The sequence below is a fragment of the Falco cherrug genome, chromosome 1, assembly GCF_023634085.1.
Source record: "Falco cherrug isolate bFalChe1 chromosome 1, bFalChe1.pri, whole genome shotgun sequence".
NCBI classification, from domain to species: domain Eukaryota; kingdom Metazoa; phylum Chordata; class Aves; order Falconiformes; family Falconidae; genus Falco; species Falco cherrug.
This window is the reverse complement of record NC_073697.1, coordinates 16,147,202-16,169,976: the sequence shown is the minus strand read 5'-3', so window position 1 is coordinate 16,169,976 and position 22,775 is coordinate 16,147,202. Positions and strand designations below refer to the sequence as shown.

The 22,775-nt window shown below is 38.1% G+C and overlaps 1 protein-coding gene across 1 annotated transcript in view; it reads left to right on the top strand.

Annotated features, from left to right (window-relative positions):
• Positions 1-22,775, top strand: part of IQCM (IQ motif containing M) — a 116,280-nt gene that overhangs the window by 75,032 nt on the left and 18,473 nt on the right. The window contains 1 exon segment of the mRNA XM_055726345.1: positions 15,478-15,633. Coding sequence (XP_055582320.1) covers positions 15,478-15,633 — 156 coding nt within the window.

The window sequence follows — 22,775 nt, the reverse complement described above, 5'->3', positions numbered from 1 at the left end:
GCTACCGAGCCAACAGGCTGCCACGTTTCCTTGTCCAGCTACATGGTGCTGACTACAGCAAGTATGTCTGGGGGTAGTAAATAAACTTGGGAGAGATCTAATATTCCTGAGCTGACATGATGGGCCTGTCTTTTTGTGAAAAGGAATTGAAGTGTTGGATTCAAATACATGGGAGCTTAATTTTTAAGCTTTGTGATTAGAGGTACAGTCTTTACTGCCCTCACTTGTGCTCTATTTAAGTCTCCTGTGTGAATTGCAGTCCTCTCTGGAATCAAAAGGCAAAGGAAGCCTCCATTTTTAATTTCTGCCTGTCAGTCACCCGAGCAGAACTGATGACCCATTCACAGGGATTACTAAAGCTACACAGGCAGGAACCCATTTGACAGGTAAAGGAAAACTCCCTTTTTGTTTGGTACCTTCGTGGCTGTAATTAACATTTCTATTTTGTTCTAATTATAGTTTTTGTATCTTAGCCATTATGCTAATGGTGTTGTTCAATAGTATGTGAGATTGCATTCATTATCACTGGTGAATTAAACCTTTATTAAAGAAGAATTCCCCCAGGCCTCATTCTGAAGTTAAGTAATTACTCATTTGGTTTTATCCTGGCTATTAGCTTATATACTGTAGCACTCATGATTGAGTTTCTATACCCCCCCAGATGAGATTAACACACCATGGTAAATAAATGTCTAACAGCTCCCAACATGTTGTTTTAAATGCATTATTACATAGGAAAAAAGAAAAAACCAAACAAAAAAACCCCACACCAAAAAAACAGCTCATCATTCAGCAAAACAACTTTTGAGTTCTTAGCAGACAAAACAGTCAGAAGGAGATTGTGCTGGACATTTGGGGCTCTGTGGAGCAACAGTAATAACAAACGAGTTTATGAAGCCCTCCAACAGAGCAGTTAATTCTTTCTTCAACTGCAAAGACTTCTTTGGTCAATATGCTTCATAACTGAGACATGCACTATACTCAGCCACATACACAGATTGTAAATCAAGCCTTCTGAGAGCTTCCAAACATAAATAAATTTCCTGGATGATGTAGCCTAACTCGCAGTCACAAGAGTGGAAAAAAATGTTGAGGAAAATCTTATTCGCCCATCCCTACATATTAATAGTTTGTGAATGCCTCATAAGTGCTATTGGATTCAATAATACTTCCCTGAAGAAAGATGAGTTTTTATGCCTATTTTACCATCAGAACATGGAGGCATGAAGAAATCAGGGATTTACCAACAGTCACACAAGAAACCATCAATAGAAACAGGTTCTGACTGTGGCTCCCCTGTGGCTTAATCAGATGTTTTACTTGTGCTAACAGTTTTCTCTCTCATGTCTCTTTTTAGCACATATTCAGTTTAGAAATCTTTTACAAAATGTGAGTCAAATGTGTTTGAAGTTTCTTTTTACTGATCCGATTCATATACTGCTGTATGCAGAGAGGTTACCATTGTCCTGCCTTTAATTACAGCTACAGTTTTTAGAGGTATTTTTAAATGGAAACACCTTAGCAGCCTTAAAGGAATCAGTCAGGCATCCTTGATTCCATACAAGAATTCAGTGGTGGCTCATATATAATCATTGCGTAAGGTGAAACCTAATGTGTTACCACAGCCAAAACATTAATCAAGTACCTGAGAGTTTTGCCTCAAGAAGTAAATTAGGATTTGACCTTGAATTTGGGTAGCTATTATATATGAAATGCAGGCATTACCCCTGCTGAGTTGTGAACCCAGCAAATTTGCACAGATAGGAAAAATTAGTATACATTGATTTTTGATAAGCATCATTTAATCTCTTGTATATTCTGGCAATGTCTACCATATACCCAAAGGATCTAGGAACCACCTTAACATCTTCACTTTCAATTCCAAAATGCTAGCTGCGTGTCATTAACCTTGCCTCAATATCAAACCTGTGAAGCACAGCAGACATAAAATAAATAAATGAAAAATAATTTTGAAAACTACCACATAGTTTTCCCACTGGGCAAAAAAGAGAGAAAGAAAAAAGGGAAACACCATACTGTTTCTGTCCTTAAATGCATGTCATGAAAGTATTTCACTTCAGATTCTCAAAGGTTATCTGCCTCACCTGCACTGCTGTCAATGGAAGTTGCATACCTAAATATATTCAAGTTTCTGGGCTTCAGCTCCATGTAGCTAAAGGTAAGATGACAATCTGAATAGAAGTCAAGTTCATTAGTAAATCTTATTAAGTTATGTATTATATGTGGAGTTATAGACCACATAACACCACACTATATTGCTTAGGGTAGGTGTTATCCCACATCTTAGGATACTAAGGAGGTTGCTTATTAATAATACATAAGATGTTTTTAAATAATAAAGTGATCTATAAGTGACAAATATTATTGTACTGTACTAGATCTAATTACCCTAGTAGGTTTGAATTGTGTGCTCTAATACTTCCACACAGAAGTCACGTTCGTCCACATGCGCTTTACAGACTGCTGCATCCATTGAGAGCTTACTGGCCGTATGGTGCAATGATCTGGGAGGTTCGGCTTCCAGGCTTTGTGCTTAACCACTTTGTGGACTAGCAGTTACATCACTATGGAAAGAAAGCTCTCATCAATAAAAAGGGAATTGCAGATATGACCTGTTGATCCATCCAAAATGAGTGTTAACTGCTGTTCAGGAGGAAAGGGAGTTGTAAACTTGGGTTTCAGCTGGAAAACCATCCTGTCAGATTGCATTAAGGTGGCTTTCATGTTTCATCATGTGTCAGTTATTTCACAGCAAACCTTTTCTGCTTATAAGTAAATCTGGTTTTGATTTCCACAACAGCAAAGGAAATCAGGCTTGGTTTTTATTCCTCCTGCATTATAAGAAATCACGCTTTAATGGTAGTGAAAATCTTGAAGACCAAATTCTTTTTTCACTGATATCTATTCAAGTGAAATGCTGCCTGTGCCCTGACCATCCAGTGTTGGGATGCCAACAGATAATGCCATGCCTTAGGACATCCATTGCAGGTGTGCAAAAAGGAAGTAGGCTTCTTCCATATATAAATCACTTTCAGTAGGATAGTTTTTTCAATCCTACCCACCCCACCACCACCACCTCCCGCCCCATCCCAAGTTCTCCAAAAAAAGAAAGCGGACAAGAAGAAAACTAAAACTCCAGAATTTTGTTGACTCTTACTGTGGATTTTTGTCCATGTAAGAATGGGAGACCTAAACCTGCATTCTTAATTGAAGAGAGACATTTAAAAAAAACCCAACAGGTAATGACACAAGTGATACTCACCTACTCTTTGATGATGAACATCAGATCAGCTGAGGTAGGCAGTGAGCTGTTAGGTAGAGCCTGCCAACATGTTGCTTCTGCTTCCAGACATTCCTGCCTCTACCAAGAAGTCTGTTAGCTGCTGTCCATGCTTCTGCTATAGCAGGTTAAGTTTTACAAGGTTATTTGGTTAACAAGACTGATTATTTTTCTCTTTTGCACAGAGGAAAAAGCACTCCTGCTTATTCTTTTGAAAATTACTTTCTTATTGAATGCTGAATTTCCGTTAATTTTGTCATAATCATACTCAGTGTAAACAGGAAACCTTTGCACTTTGAATCAGGCTGTCATATACAAGTAGAAAATATTTCACACAGCATTTTGGAGATGTCTGTTTGAATGCTCTGCTGTTTTATGATGGTACTATGGGGAGGATACTAGGAGGTTGTGAAGGAGTGAAGAGGGTTTGCTCTGAGCAGTTTATTGCCTCTGGTAGGCATTCAAACAGAGAAAGTTGTGCAAAGTATTTGAAATTGTTTTTATCATTGAGGAACTCTAAAAACCATATCAGGTTGGAGAGAAAAGGACATGTAAAGATGCTCAAAGCTAGCTGATTTAATTGGTTGGTGAACAGCATATTTCTCTCAGAGGGCTTTGTATGTTAAAGTATTCAAATGTGTCAGCTTTGCATTACAGCAGATTCTAATGAAGTTGTAAAACAGTGCAACTCTAGCTTGTTTGTTGTTTTGCATCACTATCTTCAGTGGTGATCATAGCAACAGTCTTCAATTTTAAATTAAAAGAAAAAAATTATTGCTAAAATGAGGTATTGTTGATTTTCTGTTAGGCTTTAAGTCTTTGAAGTGGCAAACTGTGAAATGATGACTGTAGAGGCTGGTTACAAAGGCAGGCCAAGCTTTGTAGGGACAAGTCCCCAGTGCTGTTGCCTTAATGAAATCTGATCATCTTGAGGAAAGCTTCCAGGTATTCCAGTAAAAAGGTGCTACATTATGTATTTATTAGTGGCCTTTAGAAAAATGTTAGCTTCACATTTTATATGCCATTGTCTCATTCACATCTGAGTCACACCAGTTCTCTAACATGTTCAGAAAATAAATTTTAGTCCATTAGTTATTTTCACAATTTGTTATATTTACTAGATATGGAATTCCTAAAATTTTATGTTCTTCATTCAAACTGCTGTTCAGCTGTAATATATAGCATGTTTTAAAAGATAAATGATAAAACTATCCATTTCAGAAGACTATCCCAGAATTTACTTATTTACAATATTTTAGAATTTACAATAGGGAAGTCCAGGACTCCAATTTCTTTTTAATTTTAAAACATTTTAAGATGATTCTTAACCATGGTACTCTTGAAAATATTGGTGGCCATTTGAAATCAGGTATCTTAATTCTGCAGAATAACAAACCTGTCATCTACAGTTACGGTATAGAGGATAATCAGTCAAATTTTCCCCCAAAATTCCCTTTGTAAATAGAGTGAAAGGCAGCATATACTCAGATTCTGCTGTCATTAACTGTTGACAAATGTTGGCTTGAGTAGTCACCATTATAATACGCTTTTGAAAACCCACAAGTTTGTTTCAATTCCATTTGGCTCTGTCTCTTAAGTTTCTAGGTATACATCCATGCATCTACTCCCACTGCAAACATGAGAGCATTAAGAAAGTTTTAGTAAATCATCAAAACTACTTTTTATAAAATTAGGAAGGTGCTTCAATTTCTGCTGACATACGAGAGCTAATCTGTAAGCAAAGAGATCACAACGTGCTGTGCATGTGAGCAGAAGGGCATGTTTTTATTCCTGGCTGATACCTCTTCTTTTCCAGATTCCCGTAAAAGGGACTGGGCAGAAACAATACCATTCTTGAGTCTTACTGAAACACATTTGAGTGTCATTGTAATAATGACCAAATTAAGCTTCTCTATATTGAGGCTGGGAATGGATTTCTTGAAGAAACAGATAAAAATAGTTTCAAATCAGGACAACCTTTTGCTTACTATTGCCACAGCCAGGTAAAATAAGACCTTAGAAGGTTCAGAACCAGGAATGGAAAACCCGATAATCACTTTGTCACAGACAAATGTTTAGTAATATTAAAGTATTTTTTAAAAAACTTTTTTATTATATTATTTTAGGAGGTTGCAGGGTCAAACCCAGAATTTTTAGCAGGTTGAAATATCAAAGCATATTTTTAAAATCACTTTGACATATTAGTGTTTTTATTGCACATAGCACAGTAATGGCTTGCTGCCAGTCAGACACATTCTGCTTGCTTTATTTACACATTGAGGTCAATGAGATTCCAAAGCAGGATTACTCATTTGTCCCTCTCAAATTTAGATTTGCCAGTGAAATGACCTATGCTGTCAGCAGGATTGTCTTAAAGCAAAGATCCTGAGTCTGTGCTACAGGAGTTAAAGGGGTTACTAGTATAATGGTGATAATAACAACTTTGGTAGACCTACACTCTTCAGCGTGTTTAAAGAGTACCAGTTCTTATGACCGTACGATATTATAACAGTAATACTGGTAACAGCATGTAATGTTGTAGTTGGCATTTTAATGATCCCCTTTCCATTTCTGGAACCCTGCCTTGTGATTATGAATGGTCAAGCATCTCACTTTGCCTGACTGTGATGCCAAGCTGCAAGCTCAGAGTAACTTCGAATGCTTTGGTGTTTCTTGTTTGTTTGTCTTTTCTGCATGGATAACCTTTGTTTCAAGATTAGTCAATACACAACAGGAAATAAAATTTTAGATCACTCTTGTAATTCTCAGTCCTGGGTTTTGTAATTCCCTAACACCTGGGTTAGCTGTTAGGACCACAAGAATTTGCATTCACGCAGTTTCTGTCTGAATACCATGAATGTTATTTCTTTAAAGGTTTTCTTTTCACTATTTACCAATGGAAGGTATACTGCTTCCCTTTCAGTACTGGGTGAACATAAAATGTATATTAGCCTGCAAGAGATAAATTACTTAATGTAATTTCGTAGCTACAGTCTCTGTCATACTCAGAGGCTTGTTATTTACCCATCCAATTGTATAACCAATTGTTCCCATAATCCTCAGCGTTTAAGAATAAGGTTTCCATGGTAATCTTAGATTTTGTAAATGCTTATCATTTCTCTAAATGGATAGCTTAAATAAATAAGTGATCAGCTATCTTGTAGCCAGAATATGCTTTATTGGTATAAAAAGCAGAAATATACCTCTGTTATAAAAATAGACTAGTTTGTTCAGCTGTAATAAGTTCACAATCTGCAGAATCATGACCCTACTGATAGTGTTAACAAAAGCTTGCTCCTTAATTATCTGCATTGCATTCAGCTGCTGTTTCCCTCCTAAACTCAATTATAATTCTAATAGCAGCTGTGCTGCCATTGTTTGTTGCAATTCATTTTAAAGAAGTTTGATTGGATGTCATTGGTCTTTTTGACTAAATGTGCAAGGTTCAAAGTATCCACTGCCACTAATAGCCCTCATCTCATCTCAAGATTATACTAATTATTTACATAATTATATATTATACATTATAGAGCTATTATGTATTATTTCTAAATGATAGTTCTCCGTCAAAGATGTTGAACAAAAGAATATATATAGTTTTATTGTCCTTACACATATTTCAGTGTTGGTGAAGATATGATTACTCTCTGTTTCTGCGGTAGCCAACGATGAAGTATCCTTCCAGTACATTGGAAATTTATTAGATCATTCAGGGGTCTCTATTGCTTTCAATTATGACTCTTCATGTATTATTTCTTCTGTACATCTATGTCTACAATGGATGTGATAAGCAAATACTTTTACAGGACCAAAAATGCCCTCTGATGTCCTTCAAGCTCTGTTGTCCTATTATACAACAGATCTTATTTTCATGATTTAATGTAATAATTACAAAAGATAGTGGAAAGACACTTCATAATTACCACTTATATAATTGTAAAAAGCCAGCTCATACCTAGTATAATATAAAAATTTATATGATGGAATATTTCAGGTCATTTATACAAGAGTAGACAAAAACAAATGAAGAAATTGCTGCAGGTCTTGGATTTGGGATTGGGTTCCATGTGTGGAGCTAGTTTTATTGATTTTATATCACTGCTACAAATAAAGCTATTTCAGGATAACTCATATATGTCAAAGAAAATGAAGCAATAATAAAAAAAAAATTATTATCTTAAGAAAAAGCTGTCTGTTTAGATACAGAACTGGATTTCTTTGATGGTTATAGGTGATACGAAGTGACTTGAAGTGGCAGTTTTATTCTGAGGGCTGTGGAAGCCTGAAGTTTGGTTTGGGCACATCTAACACAAAGGCAAGGCCATGAATCCTGCCTTCTTGTCACAGAAATAATGATAATGGTCACCTGCATGCATATGGAGGATGAGAAGGCTTGGTGCCTGTTGGAGACTCTGGGGTGTCAGTGCATTAAATCTTGAGAGCAGTCTGGCACTTTTTTCCTACTTGTTCTTTCTAATATCTTAAATGTTACCAGAAGAAAACCCCAGCAACTCCCCAAAGCATTAAAAGAACCCTGTTGGAGTTGCAAAGTCAAGTGATTTATAGTTTGCGCATCAGCTGCATTGCAAATTAGCCTCTACGTATATATATAGTGTAATGATCTTCCGCTGATATTTGTGAGAAATAGCTGCCCCACTCAGTACAAGAGATTAAGAATTTATAGCAAAAGTGATGGCAGTCAAGACTCCTCCGTTTTTTGCACAACCTAGGAGGTATGTAGCAAATGGTGATGAGAATTTCAGGGAAAGAATCATTAGAATATTTGAAAATTGCTCACAGCAGCCGCACAGTTTCTTTTTGCTGATAGTTAATTTATGTACGTGTGTTTGAAGAGGTGTTCAGTATTTTCGGATGCCTGACTTGGGATCTTGATGACTGATACACAGAAGTGCTGAGGATTCAAAGCTACAACTTATGTTTAGATTTCTGCTGCAGCTTGAAGCTTCTGTTTAGAGGATATGAAATGTTAGTAGAATGCCAAATACTCTGAAGATGAAATCCAAGAGGTCTGAGAGTAGGAACCCACAATTCATGGATACCATCATCCTTAATCTGTTTTGGCCAGATTTTAAACTGTATTTGCATGATGTATTCAGTGATGGGCATAGTCTCATAGAAGACATTTCAAAAGCACCTGTGTGCTGGAAGTGAAGTGTTCTGGTACTTTGGGGAAAACTATTGGGCTCCTTCATGCATTTTTGGGTACTTGTTTAATTGTGAAAAATCTGATCCTCTGTGCCTTAGCTCCTAAGCAGTAAAATGGCCATAATAAAACCCATTCTTCCCTTAGGTTGTTGCAAAGGTAAATTTGCTAATGTCTCTGAACATCTGATATTTTCATGATGAATCCCATGAAAAAGCTCATGAGGAGATGGCTAATTCCATCTTCAGCTCAGGGCACAACGGCTGTACAGTAATCTAGTCATGGGATAACACACTGGAAAAGGAGGAAACAAGATACTGAATAGCTGCTCATAAGGTGAACACTGTCAGCTTGATGCAGCGAAGAAGAAAGGACTCACGTGGATAGTGAAATTAAAAACCTTACCATAATGCCCATGCAAAAAAAGGATTCTAACACCTGAATGTTGACTTTAATAATGATATCAGAGCACAGTTCTTTTATATGTAATATTCTATAAAGTTTTTGTTTGACAGTCGTTTGGGAGAATACATATATCTAACTTGTAGCTCTGCCACCTGTTATTAATAGAGTCTTCCTAAACCGGAGGCAATACAAACTTTATTGCACCTCAGGCTGTCATATATCTATATTAGAGGAGTGATGAATGCACTTTTTCTTTTTTCAGAGCCGGCTACCAAATACTTACAATTGAAATCCTCTGGAAAACAAATATGAATCAGGATAATGAGACAAGTCTGCCATGTTGATGAAAATAAATGTAGTTTATTCTAACAGAGCTTCAGAAGCACAATCCATTTAGAGGAGTATTGTATATCTGTTCCAACTATCTCACTGTATGGAGCATGAAAACGTATTTTAGAGTTACACATGGCATTTCACACAGAATCCAAAATTTAATCATGGTTTAAGATTTAAAGGGTAATTTCATAAGGAAAAATAATTATTCACATTTTTAGTGTGAAATCAAACACAGACACCCCCCACCCCACCCCCCCACTCCCCCTTCCTTTTTTCACTATGTTCTTGGTATCTCTGCATATCTGGAGCTCTGGGCTGGACTTGGAAAATTCTGTGGATTTCCTTAGTTTTCTGTTCCAATACTACCAGGTAATTATTTTTTACCTTTTATATTTACAAATCAAATGCAGAGAGGCATGTGGTGTGAGGTACCAGATGTGGTTTGCTGTCTTACCACTGAAGCAAACAACACGTAGAATAACTACAAGTATTAGGGAAAAATGGCAATACCTTGTATTTAATAGAATCATAGTTCAGAAAATATGGATGAGCATTCAGACATAAACTTGTGTTTTCTAATAATAAGGGCATAATATTTTAAGAAAAATTAAAATCTAGGATGAGAATAATTATAAAAGTAAAAAAACCCCGAGCAACAACAGCTATATTTTTACAAATGCCTCACTGTATAGTTTTCAAAAGAGATGCAGTACTGATGGTGAACAAACCAAGCATGCATTCTTGTTTATAGTCTTATTGGTTATTCTAATCAGCTATAACTATTCTAGCCTATGATTTTATCTTACATTAAAAAAGAATTATTGTTATTAATTAATATTAATAATTAAAACAAATGATCAGCATACATATCTCTACACATTTTAGATATTGTCATTGAATACAGGATAGCTAACTAAAGTGAAGTCTTCAAAATTAATTGTAACACCTAGAAAATTTCTGAATAGCAGTAAGAAATAAAGTAAGTAAAACATGCTTCTGTGGCTTTTATAGTCAGGTGATACAGACCTGGTTCCAGTAGTAGAAAGCATTTCTATTACATAGAATTACAGAGCAAATGCTCCAGTCCTTGCAATGAGAACAGTCACTCGCTGCAAGTGGAATGGGGTAAAAGGTGTTAAGTTAGCAGAAACTTAAGCCTGTCTAATTCAATTTACACTTAATAGCTTAGTAAGGTACTGGTGTTCCTTCTGGTTTTTGACCTTGCTTATGCCTGGGATTATCTGCCTTTTAAGAAACACAGATATTTTTTTCCTGTGTCAATTTGCAAAAGGCACTCCCTATATACTTTTTCCACCGTATATATCAGCTCAACAGGAGTTAGGATATGAGTCCCTAGTCTAGACTGAATGCCTACATACAGAATTTATTTGTGGCATATACAGGAAGCTATGACATGCCAGAAAACAGGCTAGCAGTAATGAAGAAGCAAAAGTAGAATAGTTTGTCTGATTGTTCATAAAGTGGCAGGTATGATCACATAAAGAAGGAGCTTTAAAAAAGAAGACAGTTCAAATGGTGGAGTTTTTTGAAAGATATGTCTATGTTTGTTAAAATGGAGAAAATTAATTATTTTCTAGGACTTGGTGATGTGTTCTGGAAAAGATGGACTCATTATTTAGCCAAGTACTTTAGGGCTAGATTGAACAGGGAATCAATTTTTTTTTGTGTTTCCTGATAAACCTGGCAGTTCTGAGTTTTCTGTGTTTGCTGGTTTCTAGTTCCCATGTCCTGTGGGAACAAAGAGGAATCTATTTTTATAGTTTGATTTTCAACATGAGAAGCTTCTTGTAACTGGCACGGAAATGACCTTCCTAAACCACTGCAAATCAAAACCTGGCAATTGATTCTTAAACTGTTTTTGTAACTAATGAGATTGTAGACCTAATCGCAATATAGGAATATTCCTATACAAATGTGATCTGTGTTCCGTCTTCTGTTACACATTATAGGTCACTTTAGTATACTTAGCATGCGATTTAAAGCCTAGTTTTTCACAAATGTAAGGTGGTCTAATGTTGTGAAATATTATAATGGTATAAAGGGACGTTACCAAAATAAACTTTTTTGGCCCAAGTGCTGGGAAACAATGAGGAATTAGACCGATAGATTGTTTCTCCTGAAGTCTGACAAAACGTGACTGTTGTACTTGCTGGCACATGTGAAAGTGTCATAAAGCAGCCTGATTGTACTAAGGGGGTGAATGGTAGCAACAGCCCTGAGCAAGAGGCCCACATTCAATAATATTTATATTATATTATTATAGACATGCTTTGCCTCTGCCAATTCCTGATTCTATTGTTTATCACCAACCTTTCAGCATGCCTTTGTAGCAGGTTCCAAACTGACTGCTTCACTTGCTAACTTGGCAATTCGAATTTGAATTCTCCGTTCTGTAATTCCTCTGGTAGATTGGCTGGGTTTTGGTTTTTTTTTTTTTTTCTCTTCAAAAGAGGTAATATGGTTTGTAATTTCCCAGCTATGGGACCTTGGCTGTTCTCCATTACTTCTGAAGAATAATAGCCAGTGGCTCCAACACTATTTCTGCAAGTTCCATTAGCTCACTGGGATGAATTCCATCTGATTTCTGTGAATTTTCTTTTGTTGCAATAAACTTATTGTATATTAGAAGATCAGTTATTGCATTACTTAAGAAAGCCTGGTCAAATCTGTTCCACAAGAATTTATAGAAAGAAGGCTAGGAATGTGAGTATTAGTGTCTGGATGTCAAGTGAGAGCTGGATTTACAAAGGACAACTGAGCAGCGGCACTGATTCTAGGGGACAGAAACATAACATATCAAAATGCCAGCAGATGAACTGGCCAATGGTACATTTGGAGATGTTGCACAAAAATGAATTGTCCTTACAAAAAACTAACTATTGACCATTAATCTTATGTTAAATTGAAATAATCACAAGAAAATCTAATTTTAAAATACTTTTTATTAAAATGAAAGCGTTCTTTATGCAAGAGAGGAACTGGAATGCATTGAGCTCTCCCTAGGGGTGGATGCAGAAAGAACCGAAAGCTTATGGGTAAAGATTAAAGGGCAGGCTGACATGGGGGACACTGTTGTGAGTGTTTGCTACAGGCCACCTGATCAGGAAGGGGGAGTCGATGAGGCCTTCTACAGGCAGCTGGAGGTAGTCTCATGGTCACAGGCCCTGGTTCTCATGGGAGCCCTCAACCCGCCTGATATCTGCTGGAAAGACCACACAGCTGGGCACACACAGCCCAGGAGGTTCCTGCAGTGTGTTGATGGTACGTTTTTGATGCAGGTGGTGGAGGAACCAGTGAGGCGAGGTGTACTGCTGGACCTTGTGCTAGCAAAGAAGGGCTGCTTGGGAATGTGAAGGCTGGGGGCAACCTTCGCTGCAGTGACCATGAGATGGTGGAGTTCAGGGTCCTGCATGGAAGAAGCAGGGCGATAAATAGGACCCTGGTGTTCAGGCGAGCTACCTTTGGCCTCTTCAAGGACCTACTTGGAGGAATCCCATGTGTTAGGTCTTTACAGGTTGTGGAGTCCAAGAGAGCTGGCCAATATTCAAGCATCACTTCCTCCAAGCTCATCACAAGTGCATCCCCACAAGTAGGAAATGAAGCAGAGGGGGCAGGAGGCCTGCATGGATGAGCAAGGAGTTTCTGGCAAACCTCAAACAGAAGGAGGAAGCTTAAGGCATGTGCTAAAAGGTGCAGGCCACCTGGGAGGACTGTAGGGATGTTGTCAGAACGTGCAGGGAGGCGGTGAGTCAGGCTAAGGTCCATTTGGAATTAAATCTGGCGAGGGATGTCAAGGGTGACAAGAAGGGCTTCTTCAGGTACCTCAGTAGGAGAAGGATGACCAGGGAAAACATGGGCCCGCTGCTGCATGAGGTGGGTGCCCTGGTGACACAGGGCACAGAGAAGGCAGTTACTGAATGCCACCTTTGCCTCAGTCTAGTGCCAAGGCCGGCCCTCGGGACCCCCAGGCCCTGGGGGCAAGAGAGGATGTCTGGAGAAGGGAAGACTTTGCCTTTGTTGCGAAGGGTTGTGTCAGAGATCACTTAGACAAACCTGACACCCACAGATCCGTGGGGCCCCATGGGATCCCCCCCGAGTGCTGAGGGAGGTGGCAGATGTTGTTGCGAAGTCGCGTGCCACGGTGAGGGGCCTGGGCACCTCCCTGGTGGGGACAGGCTGGGAGAGCTGGGCCTGCTGAGCCTGGGGAAGGGGAGGCTGAGAGGGACCTCACCAATGGCTGCAAATGTCTTAAGGGGGAGTCTCAAGAGGGTGGAACAGGCTCTTTTCAGTAGTGCACAACGAGAGGACAAGGAGCAACGGGCACAAACTGAAACGCAGGAGGTTCCACCTGAGTATGAGGAAGAACTTCTTCACCATGAGGGTGGCAGAGCACTGGGCCAGGCTGCCCAGAGAGGCTGTGGGGTCCTCTTCTCTGGAGACACTCAGAACCCGCCTGGACGTGATCCTGTGCAGCCCGCTCTGGGTGACCCTGCTTTGGCAGGGGTTGGGCTGGGTGACCTCCCGAGGTCCCTTCCAGACCCAGCCACCCTGTGGTTCCATGATTCTTGTCTATAATACTGACCCTTCCATAGTACATCTGCTTGATTAGTTCTGCATCTTAGATTCCAAGTCAAGTTTTAATGAACTTTGTTGTCCTTTCTCCTTGTCATGTGTTGTGAACATTTAATTATGGTATCGGAGATCAATGATTCTTACATTTATTTTCCTAAACTGTATCACTCGATGACATGATTCTGAAATGCTTTTTTAGCAGTTTTGCCCTTCAGCTGTAAATTGTGATTCTGCACTTCTTCATTAATGATCTTGGAGTGCTTACATAACTACTTAAGAGAAAATATTAAATATAACATGGTTCCATTAATTTAAGAGCAGGGACATTCTATTTAGACTCCCCTTTCCTTGCTCAAGGAGTACAGCATTTTTCATTTTGATAAATGATTTGCCTTGTTATAACTTTTTTAACTAATGGGTATAAAAAAACCCAACTGTTAAATAAAAATGGTATGACAAAAAAGTGTGACATTTACTTTATTTTATACAGAAACAAGTGTAACACAAAGTGATTTTATTGAAAAGTAGCAACAAAACATTGGAAGTTTAGTGCTGAGTTGGCCTTGAAATTTATTCATTGTGTAATACAGATCCCTTTGCCTCCAGATGTAGGTTCAAATTTAGCCCAAACTGTTGAAGACCAAGACTGTTAGCAATGCAATGCTGTAAGGCATTTGGCTCATTTCCCATTTCTAAAGGATGCAACAGGTGTTCTTACCCTCAGTGTCAGTATCATGGCCATGGGTTGCAGCTGGATGTTAATCAGAAGGGAAAAATAACCCCTGCCCCCCCACCCCACCCCCTGCCCCTGCCATGCTTCTAGAAAGGTAATTCTCATTATTGCTACACAAAGGTCATATCCAGAAATGTACAATCCTGCAGTCAGGAACAAGGCTATGGTTTCCCAGGAAGTGGGCCCTCCATATGTGAGTGCCAAAGCTCCTTGGTCTCATAAGGACTCGTGTTTCCTGAGTGCAGTAGAAGCACATGTATGAGGTACACTTAAAGGATCAGGCTCCTTTATGGACTTCTTTTTCATGTTGGCATTGTTCCATTTTTAAAAAGAAGTTATGATCAGCTTCTGTTGAAGACCAGTGTAGAAAGTGTGTTGAGAATAGTTTCTTACTTGAAATTTTAGCTCTATCTGCTTTTTAACGGGATATTGTTAGCAAATATTTCTATTAACCATGTAATTAAATGGTCTAAATTCAGGTGTGCTGCAGTTTATCATCAATAAACAGTATCAGGCTTAAGATTTTCAAAGGGACTGAAGAATAATTATAGATTCATCTCCCACTAAATCTTTAACACCTTTGAAAATTTTAGTCATGCTTATCACTGGACTCAGGAAATATTGAACTGTATTATTTCTTGAGTGTTATTATAGAACACATCTGCATATCAAACTGGCTGAAGTATTACAACAGTAATCAATTAAGTCTTTCCAAACTGGATAGCTTTGTCCTAGTTTTTAATCACATCCAGCAGCTCCAGAGATTATAAGCCTACATATATCCCAACCATATAACCTGCAGAAATTCACTGTTCCATCCTAATGTGTTTCAGTTAAGTAATAAAGGAAATCTATCTATACAGGTTATTACTGTGAACGTCAATTGCATTTATAGATGTATATCAGAGGAAAGACTTTTGTCATAAATTTTTTTCTCTTCTTCAGCTTCCACTGCTGCTGTAAGAAGCATCAAAAAGCACCAGGCAGTTGAAATGACTTTCACATTATTTCGTCCTCTTGGTGCAAAAGTGAAGAACCTAATTACAGCGCTGCTATCATGGGTGCACCTTTTCATGGATGGAAAAGATGTATCTAAGAAATTAAGTAAAAATGTCAACCCCTCAGGTTATTAACATAATGAAGGCATTGAAGGTGCTGTACCTTTCACATCATCTATTTGAATCTGTACATGTGGTATATACATCTCCACAGACAAATTTACCACCACCCCCACCCCCCCTCCTGCTGAAGAATTGATGCATACTTTCAAAAAATTGAATTAGTTTACCTATTGGCTTTCCATAGGATGAGATAAAATCCTTACTTTTCAATAGTTTCCAACACAAAACCTACTAATTCAACAACAGAGCATCACACTTAACCTGCAGCGGTATTTCTATGTGTGTTGATATTGAGAATCACAGAATGGTCAGAGTTGGAAGGGACCTCTGGAGACCACCTAGTCCAACCACCTGCTAAAGCAGGGTCACCCAGAGCACATTGCACAGTCATGTCCAGGTGGGTTTTGAATATCTCTGGAGAAGGAGACCCCACAACTGCTCTGGGCAGCCTCTTTCAATGTCCCTTAATACAGAGTCACCCTACACCAGGGGTCCTCAAACTACAGCCCACGGGCCGGATATGGCCCCCCAGGGTCCTCAATCCGGCCCCTGGTATTTACAGAACCCCCCCACTGGGGGTTGGGGGGGAACCAAGCAGCCGCAGATGACTGCCTGCCACTTCATCCGCGCGCCAGCCCCCTGATTAAAAAGTTTGAGGACCCCTGCCCTACAGCTTACAAACACTCAGCGTTTCTTTTTATGGTGTCCATCGTGGGTTGCTAGCACAGTCTCTCCTTGCAGGCCTTGCTTGTGGATGTGTATAGCTGTTAAAGCTTCATATCTTTTTTTGGTTGCGATGTTGGAGGGTGGAGACTGGAGTGGAGTCTGGCTTTTGTGGGTCCAAGGTTCCTCATTCTCTGTGGTGTCTGCTACATGGTTCTGAAACCATTTATCTACCTCCCTACACTATCCCTATCTAACACTCACAACAGTGTCACCCATGTTAGCTTGCCCTTTAATCTTTACCTGTAAGTTCTTGACTCATTCTTTATCAGAAGGTTGTCATCTCCTTGAAGGTTCAAATTTAGTGGCAGAGCTGTCTTTCTGCCACTTTTGCCTCAGGATTGTAGGTAGAGGAACTCTACATTCACATGCAAATGATTCTGGATGTTCAGAAAGAATCCACAGTGTATGTGCTGAAGAGAGGAGGTCAAAAGTACAGAAGATAAAGATGCCTCTCCAGGTTGTGCTAGCATTGAGGGTACAGTGCTACTGTAAAGTCTAAGCCGATATACTTAACATGTCTCAGGGCATGATCCCAGTGAGAAAGGGATGATGACTGCAGTTAGGGATTGTATGAGCAGGAGAGAGGCGAAAATAAAAGGGAAAAAAATATTAAACACCCACACAAAACTATGGAGTATGTAGCAGGCTGGAGTTTTGATTCCTTAATGTCAGAATAAGAAGACTTTTCTGTGTAACAAGCTTGGAGTCAGAGAAAACATAAAACTAAAGTCTGTATGGGAGATGGTCCATGATTTGCACTTCTTATACCCTTTACTGTTACTTTGCCAGGTAATAGCAGCCAAATCTTGTGAGTTACTCCCACACCTTCATGGGAATTTCCTGCAGTTCATTTAGACTCTAAAGCTATTTCTAGGATGTTGGCCCAAAGACAGCACTCTGTAGGTTGCACAGAAATGTGGAATTTAAGGACAGTGAAAGACAAACATCTGTCTCTGTAAGCATAGATTATTTTTCAAATGTGTATATAAGTCAGAGGATTGGTGGAAAGAAGGAATAAGTGGCACAGGAGAGTGGAAGCCATCCCTTGTCCAGACAACGTTCAGTGTTCTTATGCTGCATTCAGATGAGAAGTGCACTGGACTGAAATTAAGACAATCGTGGTCATCCTTGGTGTGTTAACAAGCCAGTCTCCTTCTCCTGTCGCTTTTCAGAAGTGTCCTTATGACAGCAGCTGTACTGAAGAAATTATTATTCAAAAAATAACTTTCTATCTCACTCGAACTTTTAAATTGCAGAATCTGTTTTTAAACTAATTTTTCATGGCTATCTTTTCATAAGTAATAATTAATGACTAACAGCTGTAAGCCTCTGAAAATGAAATGTAAAAGGATTTTTTTTACCTGCAGGCATAAAAGGCATTTTAAAGACAGACAGACAAAAACTTTCCCCTGTTTTTGATGTACCACTAGCACTCTTTAACTGTGCTCAAACTAGTACTGTGATATGCTGAATTATACTTTCTGTAAGCTGGATCCCTGTCTGCTGGATATATTCAAATTCATTGATTTTAATGCAGCAAAGCTGGTATGCAACATTTGTAGACAGGTGCCATCTTGGCGAGATTGTTGAAGTCTGCCAAGACTTGAAATATTTAAATGCTCTCTTCATGCTAGTCAGTATTCTAGATAATGACTTTTCATTTAAAATGCTTATTCGGATCTTTGATAGCATATTGGTCTGTCAGATTTTGATTATACTATAGACAGGAATAGTGGAGGAGACAAATACAGATCTTCAAATGAGATTATGATGTATATGGGAAGATGTACCTCTGGAGGGCTTTCGAGCTTTTTTGCTCAGTGACCAGAGTATTACATCTTGTTGAGTTACAGCAGTTATTAAACTGGTTGACAAGAGAGATGCAGTAGTTGCATCGAGAAGAAATTAGTCTATTGAAGGAGGACTTTGTGTAGCTGAGAGACTCCTCTTCCAATAACCATTTGAGCTCTGGATAGCCCTGGAAATTTATAGTGTGTTCCACCATCAATACTCATAAACACTGCAAGAGCCATACACCCCTTTTTTGCTTACTGTGTCTGTTTCTGTGGCTTCTGAGATGCCTTGAACTTTCAGCAGGTAGCTGTGAAGCAGTGAACAGTCACTTACCAACTCATCTCTAGGCAGGGCTTTTACTATTTGGTAAAGATCTAAGCCAAGATAAATAACCCTTCAACTGTGATTGTATTTGGTCCAAAAGCAGAAGTTCCCATAGACATGTTTTTACACCATATATGTAAATTACAGATTCTGATGCAGTGCATCATGGATTTCTAACCTAAGTATAAAAACTCTACATATGCTTAAATAAGCAGGAATCAAGCTTTTAAACTTTTTGAAATACAGTAGGGTTTTTTCATATTATTGATATACAAGGCATGTTTTCATAACACTTCTGCACTTATATCAACTATTATTGCTCCTGCATTACCAGTAAGTAGTATGCTAACATCTCTTTTAAGGATGAGTAATCTTCACTGTATTTTTTAACTGGAAAATGGAAGATAATGTTCATTTCCCCTCGGAAAAATGACTATATGAAAATGCATCTTCCTACTCAATTTATTTGCCAGCTCTTGTACTCAGATTGCTTTAGTGATTAGCAGGACATCAAGGTTTAATTCATATTGGATTTTGTCACTGTGGTAAGTTTTGCAAGCATTTCAACTTCCCATATATCCCAGTTTTGATATTTGAAAATGGGACAGTATTTCATATTCATTTTTTTGAAGTGCTTTTGGTTGAAAGAAGGCATGGTTTCCTTACTTAAATAATGGCATGGGTGATTGATCCGTACTTTTATTTTGCCGTTTGAGCAATTTGAAATAAATACTAAACTGCATAACACTACCAATGATAACAGAGTCACCTTTTCTCTGTTAGGGTTGTGTTACAATATTTCCTTTTGACAGTTAAAAGAAGGACACAATTTTTTTGCTGTATCTGTTACAAAAGTCTTGTTCCTCTATGGAACCAGGACATACAGGCATTTATTGCTGTAAAATAATACCATCCCCCCCCCCCCCCCCCCCCGTGTTTTACTGCAACAAAGAAGCAATACCACAAAAAGTTAATGTTACTGTGCTTGCTGGAAATTTGGAAATTTATATATAACTTGAAAGTATCAATATTGATAGCACAGCAATGGGCTAAGTGTGGTTAATTAAAATGGAGAAGTAAGGTCACAAGAGGTTTTTGAAAAGAAGCCTTTCCTTGAGAAACTAATTTAGAAGCCCACAGTTTACAACTAGAGCCTCAAGAAGTCAATGGAAGTGTTCAGTGGTGATGTAGAGCAGTCCCTTACGACATGCTGGTGCATGCCCCCAGCAGTGTGTTTGCTCGTCGCTAGCTATCTCATGGGTGTAAAGAATCTCTGACAGAGATGGTTTCCTGGTGATACTCAGAACAGACACAATTCCACCAACCTGTCCTTTCACTGCTAGACTAAGCTGTGGTAAGAAGTCCCTGAAAGTACCGTGTTGTACTGATTAGGAGATTTGTAACATTGGTTGGTCTTACCATGTATGTCAGAAGAAGCTTTGTAAACATGGACTCGGCAATTCCATGGGGAAAGAAAGCAGATAGGGAGCAATGTAAAATGTAAGGCTGAAGCACTTGTACTTCAAGGGGCAGCGTGGTTGTTCTACTACCTGAGCAAGAGAGGATCTGGCAGGTGTTTGAATGTCTGTATGGAGTGCATATTAACTCTTTCGTTTAGCTCTGATGTGATTTTTCTGAGTTTAATTTACATGGTATAGCTTTGAAAATTAGAAGAGAAGATATTGAAGAACTATCATGGCAAGCTTTTCATATGGTGTCACTTTGGGATAAAGGAATAAAAAGTTCTAATAATATCTTTCAAGCATTAATCTCTGCAAGATGTGTGAAGACCAAAATTAGAGCAATATGTGGTCTTTGCCATCTTTGACTGTTATGACTCAACGACACTTTTGATCACTTGAAAAGAAAATTCAACACTTAAAAAGCACACAAACCAGTCGAATTTCCACAACAATCCGATTCCCCATTTACATCCCAACAGGGTCAATTTTCAATGCATTTCACATAAGAAAAAATATACTGTTCTCACGATTGTTTGTGTGTGTAGTTCTCCATACCCCATGCTGTAAATATACCCCACAGTGTCAGATCCATGCTGTGACCAACAATATATGCCCAGTGGGCTCAGCTAGCAACATCTACTGTATGTTTATATTTTTTCCTTTGCATTTTTGCAAAGCTGTTTCTTCCTCTGTCTTAGTCTGGTGGTATGGCTTGCTACAGTTTGGGGGATTGTAAAGTGTCTCTGAAAAGCATATTGGAATGCAGCATTTGAACTCACAAAGGAAAGCTCAAGCTCTCTGCTGCAAGGCCTTTATTTTCTAAATGTTTGCAGGGTATGCAGCAGGACAGAAAAGCTGCACATCAACATGAATATTTGTAGAAGTTGTAGATAATGCAGTGGCACCTTAGTGCCTCCCTTAAGGTGAGAATTGTGGCTTTTTTACTGTGTGGCTTTTCACATTAGAGCACACCTTAGCTTCCTGAGCTGTACTGGATATCAAAGGAATCTGAAGTAAAATTCTGCCTACTACAAAGCCTAAAAGTCCTTTTAAAATATTGGAAATGTCAGTTTGGCTGCTCAGAAAGGAAATATTTTATTTCACAAAAATTGAAAAATAGTGCTTGAAATTTCTTTAGAAGAAGCCTTCTAGTCCTATTTTCCTGTGTTTCTGTGAATGTACCATGCGGGTTGGTAATAATTTAGCAATTAAATAGATGTAATAACTTGAGAAAAGTCCACCCTTGTCTAATTTTTTGTTTAAGAGGTTCTTGGAGTGGCTGCAGTTTTCTAAAATTTCATCCATCACATTGCAAAATTGGAGTTTGAAATCCGACCTGTATGTGTGTTTGTGGCTAGTCAATTAAATCTCACAGTTCTGTTTCTGTTTCCTGATCTGATTAACTGAGCCCACTGAAACACAGGTAATGGATCATGAAGAGTTCATATTGAATCAAATAGGCTTTGCATTTCTCAAGCCTGTTCATCTGAACGTTTGCTCAAAAGATGCGGAGACACGCCTAAGGTAGAATTACAGAAAAATGCCACTATGTACTCAAATTATTCTGGGTGTGTATTCAGTGTCAGGCCTGTTTTGAAGTGTTCTAGGATTATCTAGAACCCTAGAAATGCAGATTTAGGATATTTTCTAATCCATGTCTACTAGACTAAACTGGTATTTCTTAAGTGTCAAGCATAATTCATTGCAACATATAAGGACTAGTATTAGCATAGAATTTCAGTTTTTGGAAAAAAAACCACAATGCATCTGCTAAGAACAAACTTTCCAAAAGACTTTAGTAATGATAGATAATTGTATATATATGGATGTATACGCATGCATTTATGTATAAATATGTAATATACAAAAACATTAAACATATAACTATTATTTACTTGATCACCTCAAATTGTTTTAGGAAAGTGCAGCTATTGATTTTAAAAATATTTTTATTTTTGACTGAAGTAGTTGGCATCCTTTTTTCAACATCCTCTGAGTGAAAGATGTCGGTATTCTTCAGGGATACATTTTTGTTTAAAAATCTCCTTCAATGTATTTGGAATACAAATTGCAAACCCTTCAAAATAAATGAGAAAATTTTTAATCAAGCTGTCACTTTTTTAAAGTTCTACTTAACTGAAGTATCATTATTTCATTGTGAACCAAGACAAATTTTAAAAATATCAAAGATAACAGCCAAAAATATTTGTATGGTCTTTTCTTAACTACTGTTTATTACTGGATTGTCATTTGCTACTTATCATGAAGCAAGATATAATCCTTTCTAAGGAGTGATAACCAAACAGTATCATAAAAAGATTATTTTTTTTTTAATTACATGATTAAATGGAGTTACTTATCAACCTAGTGGGCCAAGAATATGAATCCTAGGTGAAATCCAGAGTCAAGTTAGCCTTTGTTAGAGTTTATAAAATCAAAGTATCTTAAAAATCTGCAAGGATCTTACAAAGAGATTATAAAGGATGCCAGTATGAATCTAGCTGGAATTCTGCCCATGAATTAGGAATTTAAAGTTCTGAGAAACATGGCAGAACAAGAGATATTTGTCCTGCTCTGCAAATATTCTAGAGGTAATTTGTGTCCCGATAGTTCCATGCAGAAACCTATGCTATTAAAAAAAGGAGTGAAAATCATTTTTGCTTGCAAATTAACCAGAATGCTGGAAAGTTAGTTTAATCTAAAAACACTGCTTTTAGTTACAAGAATATAGAACTAAATTCATCTTCTGAGTAGGAAATAAATTGAAATGGTCCCATTTATTACCTATACTACTAGTCCGTTCATGAGAAATGCT